We start from the raw sequence: 12,095 nt of genomic DNA, 5'->3' as shown, positions 1-12,095 counted from the left end.
ATTTTGAATAAATAACAAATGAATGAGATTCACTACATAATGGGATTCATATCGAGACGAAATAGTCTACATACTGTTCCAAACCTTATGGTTAATACATAATATATATATATTATATGTTTTCACTCTTACGCTCATAGCATTATTTGTTGCACGTCTGTTATACTGATCATACATGATAAAATATAAATATATCTTACAATATCTGGAAAATATTGGAGTTATCACAACTTTGTAAGTGTAAGTGAAACAATAATCTAATCAAAATATCATACATTTTCAATATAATTGAATCATATTGAAATTGAAATATAATCATATATTTTGAAGGTTATCATTTCAAATATTTGGCTGAAACAATATGAATGTATGTAGTTTCAAGTTCCTAGAAATAAAACTTAATTCGAAAGAATATCCCATTTTTTAGAGTAATGATTATGTTGGCAAGGAAGTATTCTATTGTCAGCAGTATCTATTTCGTAACGGGGGTTTTGTTTTTTATCAATTCTAAAAAAAAACATCATGTTTTAAAACAAGGGTTTGTTTTAAATCAAATTTTGTTTGTATTTTTTATTGAAATACCCCTTGCATCGCCGCGAAACTATGCCAAAACGTTGCATTCTGGCAGCTGCATATTTTCAAAAATATAAGTAACAATCTTATTTGACTTTTATTTCTATTGCGTACATTTATCGCCACAGTGGTATCTGCACCAAAGTCATAAGATTTTAATCGAAATGTTTATCCTACATACCAAAGAGATGTTTTGGGTAAGAAAAATCGTCAAACCAAGCTCATCGGCGAGAATCTACTGATTTAAACGATGAGACGCACTAGCCTAGACTATGCTAATTGTAAGAGTCCTCTGATGCAAAGACGCTACAACTAATCTGTTTTGGCGCCTTAATAAGGATTTCGAGCTTATGTATTGACGCAAGGTGGTTTGGTCGCAGGGTCGTTCACGTAATGGCTTATCGGTTACGTCTTACTGCGCCAACCACGTTTTCGGTCGCACTGAACTACAGCTTGAGGAGGTGTGTATGGGCCTTTATCCACATTTATGGCGTTTCGAAGGATTTATTGCAAAAAAGAAGCGCTTGGCAAGTTTTTACATTCATTTTTCTTCAACCTATTTAATACAAAAAATCAAATAGTACAGTCATTTTGAACAATACAGGAAAAAAAAACTTGATTTAAAACAATTCTTTTTGAACAAATCCCTATTCGTAACTATGATCTGAGTTTACAGTTCAAGTCGTTATTATACAGTTAAAGGGACTCATCAAGGCGGTGAAAATCATATATTCTATAACCGCTAATGATTTTTAATTTGTATCAATTGCTTTGAAGTGAGGCTAAAAATTTTGGTTCATACCAAACGAATACGTCAAATATTTTTTCTTTATATTTTCTCTAAAATTTAGTCCAAATTTGGGCATTCAAGACAACCACAAAAATATCAAATGCCTTTAAAGTTATTCCGTGGCTACACGGATAACATTGAGATGTTCATGAAAATTATCGATTACCAGTTTTCATTTAAACCATTAAATACAAATACTTAAAGAGACAAGCTTCAACATAGAACCGATATTACCAATATCCACGTTACACTCATTTCTCCGAAATTATTTGATGATTAATTTTCAATGAGTAATAAGCAGGATTACTGTATTCACTAGGAAATGCGTACGTATGGTGATAAAATACGTTGCTAAATAAATACGAATGTTGTCTTTGCAATTCTTTACCAGATACAAATTATTGAATGTGTATATCAGTCCGTTTAAAATGATGGCCTCGTTTAATATTATTTCATCAGCTTTTTCAGAATGTTTTGAAGTAACAGAAGAAATTAGGCGATTGACAATGGAGGTAGATAATTTTATTCATGTAATATAGACTAAACAAGAAAACTAATTGCTTTGTCAATAGATAATAAAAATGTGTAGCTGCTGTTTTTAAGTGAAATTTCCTCAGAAAAAAGCCGCACATATACTGAACAGCAAGATACGCAGTGAGATATAATTATAATATTTTATACGCAACCGGATATTTTTTCCACCCAACTAAACACACAACAAAACTTCGACGTATGCTATAGGAAAAAATTTTCGTGTAATATCAATAATATATATTATTTCGGCGAAACACGCGTTAAAATCAATACGATTTTTTCAAAATCTGTATGATCTTTTGCAAATGACTTATACTGAACCTGTTGTGGCAGACATGTTATTGGACACGAAATGGACATATGGATCGTTTTGTTATTATGTTGTTGTTGTTAGTATTTTTGTCTTGTTGTTGGAAAAAAAAATGCTTTTCTCTCAAGCCACCATACCAATTGATTTTAAAATTTTTAGTGGCCGAAGATTGTATTTTTCGCCAGAAGGCTATTACCCTTATTTATTCCTATATGTTCTATAAATCCTATGAGATCTAATGAACCATTCCCAATTTCGCTGTATTGTTTTATTTTATTTATGATAACACAGTTTTTAATTCGTCAAGCGTGACGGCTCGCTTCAGTTGTGAATTTGCAAACTTGAGCTACGCGAAAGTCGGAGGGTATTTGATATCGGCAACGCACGATAGGTACGGTACGATAAACTACATCGCTTTGGCTTTCGTGTCCATATATTTGAGAATCGCTCACCTGATTTGTACATATGGTGTTATGTATTTTGTTTCACAGCTTCGAGCTAAAGCAGAAGAAGACGCGACAACTACATTTGATATATTCGAGCCTTTGAATTATCAAATCGCTAAAAAGAACGACGCCATTTTTTATCGCATACACGTGAGTTTTATTTTGTATCCGTGAGTATCCTGAGTTACTGACTATTTCATTTTATTTCAACATGAATTTTTTCTTTCTTAATTTGAATCAATTAAAATATTTGGGGGAACGTAATACATAGTGCATACATAGTACACAAAAGTACATAGAACACAATATTGTCAAACAGAACCAGAATAATTCGACCGACCATCCGGCATTTATAAAGCTGTTCTGATATTTACCTACCGAAATCTTTTTGTTGAGTCAGTCAAGTGAGTATTATTCCGGCTAAAGCGCTAACCTCAATTATTCTCTTATAGAGGGCACTAAGGTTTATATAATGATTCAATATAATAATCCATAATAAACCTTCTTTTTATGAAGATTCAAACGAGTTATCATACAAAGATTATAATCATCTGTAAAGGGGAATTCAGGAATGACAATGATGACAAATCTCCTAACGTTACCTTTTTGGAAATCGAAGGAATCTGAAAATGATCCCAGAGGCTCCCTAATGAAGTCCGAACACTATATCAGTGAAATTTTTCGATTTACTCATTCTTTCGTGTTAATAAGCTGCATAATAGAAGCAAATTTCACACAACATATGTTGTTTGAACAATTCTATGAATTAAATTAGCTTTGGGGCAATCGTATTTATTACTTTTATATCTAAACTTCTTTCAACAAGTATGATTATTTATTGGAGACTTTTGCTAGAATTTCGTTCTCATAAGTGCCTGTATTTTAATAATATTTGAGACTTAAAAATTGTTAGAGAATTGAATAATGATTTTATATATATTTGATTATTATGGTTCAAACTTTAATTAAAGGATACACCTACAAAGTACATTATCGATTAGAAATGAGAAACAAATAGGATTTTCGAATCACTCTCATTTTTATACGTTCATTTATTACACATACGAATGCCATAGACATGTCCATATTTTTTTACAGTTCAACATAGGAATATTCCAGCCATTAAGCCAGTTTCTTCCTTCTTTGTCATTTCCACTAAGTCGATCTGGTTTTTTTCTTTCTACAATCGCATTTACATGGTTTCTGCAATTAAAATGCACAGGTAAAAAGTTATCAAATATTGTACATGACAAATATTGTTAATATTGTTTTTGATTTTGTATTTATAGGACGAAAATTATTATAAAAATTACCGTTGGTATCGCAGAATTTTCTACTTGTCGACCAAAAATCGTGAAATTTTTGCAGAAAAGCGGATACAATAGAAACGAACGAGAACCTATAGGCTGTAACTTTTGCTGATACACATTTTTAGGATAAACTGAGCTGACCTCAAAATTTCAATATCGAAAGATATGAAATTGAAAATATAAACAAAACATTCAAATAATTGAATTTTATTCACCTAAAATATAAATTATCTTGATCAGAACAGAGATGGTATATTTCTTTACCTTAATTGTAAGATATCCTTGGTACAGTTTCCCATTTTCTTTGTAGATTGTCAACATCTCACCAACGCACCAAATGGTCTGACATTCATATTTGTTTATTGAATGTTTGCCACACTGGGCACACACATTTTGAGGAAACCTTGAAAATAAAAACATCCTGGTAGATGTATTTGTAAAAAGTTTTGGTGTGCCCGAAGTATTCGTACCAGGGCATTTCCCTTAGGATACTATGCTTTATTTTGCCTTACTCAATTCCCAAATTGGTACGAATACTTCTGGAGCGCCGTATTCGTAACAATGTAGGGATTGAGTAAGACAAAGTATTCTTAAAGAAAAGTGCCCTGGTATGAATACCATGGGAGCAAAGTATCCCGAAGGAAAATGCGCTGATACGAAGACCACGGGAGCAAAGAATCCCAAAGGAAAATGCCCTGGTACGAATACCACGGGAGCAAAGTATCCCGAAGGAAAATGCCCTGGTACGAATACCACGGGAGCAAAGTAACCCGAATAAAAAGACCCTGGTACGAATACCACGGGAGCAAAGTAATCCGAATAAAAAGACCCTGGTACGAATACCACGGGAGCAAAGTAACCCGAATAAAAAGACCCTGGTACGAATACCACGGGAGAAAAGTATCCCGAAGGAAAATGCCTTGATACGAATACCACGGGAGCAAAGAATCCCAAAGGAAAAGACCCTGATACGAATACCACGGGAGCAAATAATCCCAAAGGAAGAAGCCCTGGTACGAATACCACGGGAGCAAAGTATTCCAAAGGAAAATGCCCTGGTACGAATACCACGGGAGCAAAGAATCCCAAAGGAAGAAGCCCTGGTACGAATACCACGGTAGCAAAGTATCCCAAAGGAAGAAGCCCTGGTCCAATACCACGGGAGCAAAGTATCCCGAATGAAAATGCCCTGGTACGAATACCACGGGAGCAAAGTATCCTAAGGGAAATGGCCCTGGTACGAATACCACGGGAGCAAAGTATCCTAAGGGAAATGGCCCTGGTACGAATACGTCTGGAGCGCCTTGCATTATTGCATTTATAATTTGTAGTTCAAACTTTTTGATATTATCTAAGCTTCGGTAATTCGCATCTGTATGCATGAATTTACTTTTCGTATCATACTGGCAACTCGATATACAAAAAAATTAATGATGTCATAATCTGATTTGGTCGTGAAATTTTTTTTCAATTTATTGTCACCATGCTAAAGTTGAATAAAGGACACGAAAACACATTGTACGTAGTAAAACGTACCTGCATTCCACCGCGACATGTTTAAACGGCCTGTAGAGTTCAACCATTTTGTTACATTTAGTCGATCCATATTGAGTGATGTGAAAGCATTCTCTATCTGTACAATTTGTGTTCCTAACTGTTTTCTTCTCTGTTTTGGGTACCTCGTCTGGCCCTGATGACAATCTGTCAAAATACAGTGTATTAGCTGTATCAGGTGTATTAGCTACAAATGTATTCTAATCACACAAAAGCAAAACGCAATTTCTGTAAAATTGTGAAACCCACTTGGCACAAAACATGGAAATTAGCTAAATACCTGATCGGATAACATTTGGGATATTTGCCGTAAACAAAGTTTTTATCTCTGGGAAAATCAAATTTCAACGCCTCAGTTTGAGAAACCTGTAATGTAAAACGTGACTTCACGTTATCATTATTGCGTTCTTTTAAATAAATATGGTATATTAATGAATACATACCTTTTCATCAAATTTATTGAAAAATTCTGACGGTACGAATTCTCGCATGTTTTGCCAGTTTGCCTGCGCTCGGACTCCTGCCATTAAATAGACTACAACAATAATTATCAGCATCATCTTGTGCAGACAGTTCTAAATATGCCCAGATAAGAAATAAAATAAAAATTTCTGGCAGGCGAGAAATAAGTTTTTAATCGGAAAGTCCGTTCTTAGGTTTCCTATCTGAAATTATTCCCGGACATGAAAAGTGTGTCCTATTCCGGCATCTGACAAAAAATAAAGCGGCATGCACATACCGCAGTATGATATATATTAATAGAAACGAAGTGTTTTTTCCGTAATCAACATTTCCGTGTATTTTGTTGACTACACCAGATTGAAAACGAGAGAACTTTTTTAACTTTTTTTTTATTGTGAAGTGTATGTGTCGTGTCGTTCACAAGACAAGCTGTGCGACGCCCAATAATGCTCATGTAATAAATAGTTTAAATATTGGTAATGCATTTTTCAGAGATAGGCATTGAAACCATTCATTAAAAAAGGTAGTTTGTTCTAATTTCTATTATTTCCCTGGTAGACGCTGCACAAATCAATTTTGGGAAAACTTACTTCGACAGCAGCTGGTGGTATTGTTCCATAAAATTTTTTATTCGCGTTACCATTGACGCTTTTGCTGAATTTATTTCTTTACTAAGCGTAGTTTCATAAGGCCTGCAGAGCGAAATAAACCAAAATGAGTGTGAAGAAAAGATTATTTGGTTAATGGATCGCGTTACACGACGGTGGCAGTGAGATGCTAATACATTAAATGAGCGTCGTGACATATGCCAATAGAAATATAAGAATGACAAGGTTTAATGTTTTTGCCGTTGTATTTCTAACACAAGCATATGATGCGTTTATTAACACATAAGCGCGTTTCATTTTGAGGTTTATTAAAAAGTTTTTCATTTTAAGAAAATACCCTAACTAAAGAATACAAATACGTTACATTGGATATAATATATTAAATTAATATCGAGATAAATAAGGAACCTTCGTCAATTTCGATAACGTTTCTTAGTACTGTTTATGAAAATGTGGTTAGGATATACAGGTTTTTGTGTATCGCAGACGTTACCCTGATTCACGATTTCCACAATCGCATAAACAGATCTTTAATAAACTTACATATCACCAAACTTTATGATACCGCATATGAACTTAACACACAATTGACAGCACACAATTCTCACAAACACCGAAAATCAGGTAATCTGCGAATTCGTCAAATAAAGCTTTGTATTTTACAAAATAACCGTAATACTGTGCTTTTGATATGATATGTATCATTGAATATAAAACATTTATATTTGATTATTGAGAAAGGTATGTTTGGTATACACCCAAATCATTACTCAATGCAAAGTTTATGATAAAATTGTCCTGCTGATTTTTTGTAATAACAAAAAATGTATTCGCATAATCTGTAATAACTGTATCTTCATTACACAACACAGCATCATATCACAGCATATAGATAGATACACAGGGTGTTATACAAGGTCTTATGAGATCTGATAAATGTAATGGACCGATACATTCTGTATAAAATCTATCTGACGTAAACCGAAGATGAATTTTGTTTGGAAATTTTATTCTTCATCTCCAAACAAATTCATATTCGCATCGGCAATCTATTTGTACTTTACTTGCAACCTCAATAGACAATTTTTTTTAGATTTGCCTACTCCACAAATAATTAGATAATTACAAATTTACCTTTTCGACCTCAATAAAATTTAAAAACAGTTCTCTCAGCTGTAAATTATTATCATATATTCACCTGTTTTGTTACAAATTGTCAGGATTTTGTATGTGGTTAAAAGACTGAAATAGCATAATTATTTTAATTTTCAAATTTCAAGAACTAGGAAAACTTTTTTCCTAACGAACTTTGTTTACACCAATTTGATATGATAAGGACATATGTCTGAATACACAACTTCACAACTTACTTTGGCTGTTTTTTTTTACCTAGTTGATAGCAAGAAATCTCTCCTACACGTTTTAAAAGTTAATATAATATATATTGCAGTTATTTTAAATAAAAACGTGTTATTTATAAGTAAATGGATATCGAGTTTCATATTTTGTATATTTGAAAATTTCGTAATTATCCCCCTTGAAAAAGTTATCGACTCGAGTTATCTCAAGTTTGCTTCAAAGTCCAAATCGCTTTGATACGCTAAGGTTCAATTATCTTTTATTTTAATTTATCTGTTTCAATTTTACTCACTTAACCCTCTGCAAGTCTTTAAAATTCTCTGTGCATCGGCAGCATCCTGTTGTCAAAAATTGAAGCACATTTTACCTTAATTTTATTTTAGCAGTTGTCGCAAACATTTTGAGGCTCTCCTACGGAAGGTATGGCAGCCAAATTTGATTTATGCTACATTCATTACAAACAACATTTCCACATGCTCTGCAGTTGATTCCGAAATATTATAGGCTACTTTATTAAACTAAAAAATTGTTTGTCTGGTATTTTTTGTTTCAGCGCGTATCATTTTTTCGTTACTCCTAAAGTATGTGAACCAAGATGACGGACACCGGAACGTATTATGTGTACCAGGTTAGGGTTAGGCCATAATTTAAGGCAGGGCTACTCAACTGGCGGACCGCGGTCCGAATCCGGACCTTTCAATTTGGACCGCGTCTGCTTGGTTATTTTGGCAGCAAAAGCATCGTTTTATGGTTTTGGATGATTTTGATACTATTCAAATACACAGCTATACAGATTGCCGTACTGGTACCGATATGCGACATTTGTGTCCGTATTTTTGAGCCATTCCTTCTATCAAATTTAATATGGCATTTGAAGTTTCGTTTATTTAATAAAAAAGTAAATTTTCTGTGATGTCCGGCGGGTAATAATAAAATAACGATAGCAATGCTCAAATATATGGATCCGAAATCGAAAGTACTTTTCCTACCGTACATATTACCGGTAGCATATCAAAAAATATTCGAGTTTCGCCTTCCCGAGTTCCCGTGAATAAGGGAAATATTTCATCGAATAAACAAAATTATTAGTCTTCTAGCGAGTAGCGACAACAACAATCTTCAACCACTAAAAATTTCGAAGCAATTAGTCCAATAACGAATGAGGAAAGTGATTTTTACACAACAAGAAGAAGAAGAAAAGGAATTTCAACAAAAACAGCAACTTAATATCAAAACGATCGTTATGTTCATTAAGTGTTCAAATATTTAAATATGCGTCTCTCGGAGTGGCTCGGAGTAGAGCAAATGGTATAACCTACGATACACAAGCATTTTGTTGATGCAAGAAACTTACTGATCATACCTGGGGTCTATGGATGCATGTTCATAATTATGGCAATTCTGAACAAATTTGACTCAACGGAAGGAGATTTCTTTTTCATCAAATCTAAATTTAAAACAAAGTAAAAATATAAAAATGGAAGACGTAGAAAAAAAAACCATATATTACTGTGGAATGATATCAATCAATTGACAAGTTTTACTAACTATAACAGAAGTCTTTTGTCAAACAGAAGAGTGATGCCTAAATATATGAACACGGAGTAGCACGCGTAAACGGTCTTTCATAGTAGCCTACCGGTAACCACAGTTTACGACTTCGCTGTACCACAAGATTGTTGACGCGACGCCGAAATCGTCACATGGAGCGCTATTGTTAATTTTGATGTCGTACACAAAAACCGAACCTCCTAAGCCCACAAAAATTTTTGAAATAAATAAAAGTAATAGCCTTCTAGCGAAAAATACAATCTTTAACCTGTGAAAATTGCGAAGCCAGTAATTAAACAGAAAGCGATTTTTTAATTTGGATAGGAAAAAAATTCTAAGAACAAGAACAACAAAAATTCAACACAACGACTCTTATGTCTACTACGTTTTACTTGATAATTCCTCTTGTTCGGTGGAATACCCAGTCGACAAAAGTACGCATGTAGGGTTTATAAAAGGCAAAGTTTGACTGATTTTAATACGATCGTATCTGGTCGTACTGTCTAAAAAAGCAGGTGTTTAGAATTTTTGAAACAGTATAAATACTTGGAAATACAGAGTAAAGCATTTAGACTCCTCGATCTGCATATGTTTTTATCCTAATAACGGGGACGTATTCCTAGAAGTCGCACGTCCTGTTTATGGGAATTATAAGACATAGCCATGAGTTTTTAAAAGGGTGGTTCTGAAATTTGGGCTTCAAATGGAAATTGCGGACTGAATGAATGTTTCACTGAGCATCGAATTCCTTGTTTACTTCGAGACATTGGCCAATAAACAAGATGCAAAGAGTGACGTATTTTCGCATCGGCTCAGACACTTATCTGGCTCAGACAGATTTTCAGTCGTCGTCGTAAACATTACCTCGTTTTCGCGTTTTTGAAATCTATTCGTTAGTTTTTAGTTGTGTTTCGGATATTTAAATATATATCAAATATTTCAATGATCAATTTGTCTTCTCGGGAGTTTCAGTTTAATTGCAGTAATCAAAAATTAGTGTAGAAATAGCTGCGGTAGACTAGGCTAAAATTATTTACCGTTACTTTTAAAAACACATTGTTGAATTTATGAATCAAAATGATGGTTTTAAACAAAAATACCCCATTTTACAGGCGCCAACCCGCAAAAACACTCTTAAAAAAAAGCACCGAAAATTTTGCAATGGTAAAGTTAAGGAAGAATTTTATAGGGGTCAAAGGTCGGGGAAAGGTCCATAAATCGCCTTGTTCGGTGGTCACAATCACGTCGCTTCTGCTTGACGGCATCCGGTGCCATAAAGTTTTATGCGCTCTTTCGGCGAGTGGCAAGTCGCGCCTATTAGTCGTCGTTTTTTACACATTCCAAAGGGGGGTCTTGGGGGTTCGACCCGCAGAAATGGTAATACCATGAATCGCATCATGCTTTTTGTACAGCACATCGCATGACTTGCCACTGAAATGACGTACAGTGTTTTTATAATATTAGTTGCTGACAATAGCGCTCAGCTCAAGAGTACGTAATTCGGTCATCTTTGATATTTTGTGATTAATATCACAAGATTGATTATCGAGATCCGTTATTACTAAATTATCTTGTTTAAAGTATTTTGTTATTGTAATTAAAAGTGGAAAACATAATACTCTGCAGAAATTCATCTGTAGAAACGTTAAAATTAGGGATCGTGTTGTTTTATTCGCGTTAGTAATTAAAAGTTTGCTTCCCCTTTCATTAAATAAAATTAAGGAAATACAATAATAATAAAATAAGACGGCAAGCGTCTAGGATCTCCGCTGATAAGGGAGGCGACCCGCGCTTCAGTAAACCGTTACCATCCACGCAAAATTGTATCTAAAACGACAGAGTAGGCCTACTGCAGTGATCGGGATACCGAAACAGCCAGTTCATTATGAGTGCAATGCTGCGGCTAATAATTAATCTTGTTCGCTAAAATTCCCAAGTCTTAACAAGATGAAAAATGACTTTTCCGAAAGAGTTTTTACTTCTGCTGGGGGTAGTGATCTCGGAATTGTAATTGTTGAGGTAGTGGCGATAAATTTTGAGGACAAACTAAAAAAAACTCTAAACTCAGCGTAACCCACGTTTGAAATTTCATCCAGATTGGTCCAGCTATTTAGACCCTGCAGCTAAACTCACAAACAGACAGAATACTGAGAAAAAGAGTCTCCTGGAGCGGATATCAGCAACCATGGCTATCGTGAAATGTGTTCTTGCTGATAAACACGTTTCCGCACTCGCTATCAGTTTGTTTCTAACAGAGATTTTCCAATGAATGTATTGTTACGATGTAGTTCGTGTTTTAACATACGATATTCTATTACACTGTATCTGTGGCGACAACTAGTGAGGTTAATAACAGAGACAAACTTCATCACCGAACTGAAAAGCAATGAAATTAAACTGTTATACCCGTGGACTAAAAATAGAGAGGGACGTCTATTATCTATCTAATGCTTTTATATCCTCAGTCTTATACATAAAACCAAACTCCAGTCGTAGTTGTTTTCTATGGTCGCGGTACACGCGACAGTACGTGACTAAAGGTGTTATTGTCCGTAGATAGTGCAGTTTTCGTGTATAGGTAAACAGATAGTCGATTAT

The 12,095-nt window shown here is 34.4% G+C and overlaps 1 protein-coding gene and 1 long non-coding RNA gene across 4 annotated transcripts; one reads left to right on the top strand and one right to left on the bottom strand.

Moving 5' to 3' along the window:
* The first annotated feature begins 1,797 nt into the window (after positions 1 to 1,797).
* LOC120330136 (uncharacterized) lies at positions 1,798 to 3,288 on the top strand. Its single transcript, XR_005567808.2, has 3 exons — positions 1,798 to 1,875; positions 2,699 to 2,803; positions 3,170 to 3,288. It is a non-coding gene; the product is annotated as an uncharacterized LOC120330136 (long non-coding RNA).
* A 441-nt stretch (positions 3,289 to 3,729) lies between these two features.
* On the bottom strand, positions 3,730 to 9,395 carry LOC120330135 (uncharacterized). 3 transcript variants are annotated; one of them, XM_078118856.1, is made up of 6 exons: positions 9,310 to 9,395; positions 5,961 to 6,092; positions 5,798 to 5,883; positions 5,500 to 5,664; positions 4,228 to 4,366; positions 3,730 to 3,856 (listed from the first exon to the last, which is right to left on the bottom strand). In XM_078118856.1, exons 2-6 carry the CDS (start codon positions 6,075 to 6,077, stop codon positions 3,809 to 3,811), a joined length of 555 nt encoding a protein of 184 aa, XP_077974982.1. In that variant the 5' UTR covers positions 6,078 to 6,092; positions 9,310 to 9,395; the 3' UTR covers positions 3,730 to 3,808. The 3 variants fall into 3 exon arrangements, with proteins under 3 accessions (XP_077974982.1, XP_039252912.2, XP_039252913.2); XM_039396978.2 differs by lacking the exon at positions 9,310 to 9,395 and adding an exon at positions 6,570 to 6,692; XM_039396979.2 differs by lacking the exon at positions 9,310 to 9,395 and having other exon boundaries at positions 5,961 to 6,325.
* Positions 9,396 to 12,095: the final 2,700 nt, after the last annotated feature.

Source organism: Styela clava, chromosome 12 (assembly GCF_964204865.1).
Source record: "Styela clava chromosome 12, kaStyClav1.hap1.2, whole genome shotgun sequence".
Classification (NCBI taxonomy): domain Eukaryota; kingdom Metazoa; phylum Chordata; class Ascidiacea; order Stolidobranchia; family Styelidae; genus Styela; species Styela clava.
This window is presented reverse-complemented; position numbering and strand designations above follow the sequence as displayed.

Excerpts from the sequence above, each read along its gene's own strand:
- LOC120330135 (XM_078118856.1), bottom strand. The coding sequence starts at position 6,077 with ATGATGCTGATAATTATTGTTGTAGTCTATTTAATGGCAGGAGTCCGA. Across the intron at positions 5,884-5,960 it reads TCAATAAATTTGATGAAAAG|GTTTCTCAAACTGAGGCGTT; the intron begins GTATGTATTCAT and ends TTTACATTACAG. Across the intron at positions 5,665-5,797 it reads CCCAAATGTTATCCGATCAG|ATTGTCATCAGGGCCAGACG; the intron begins GTATTTAGCTAA and ends GTATTTTGACAG.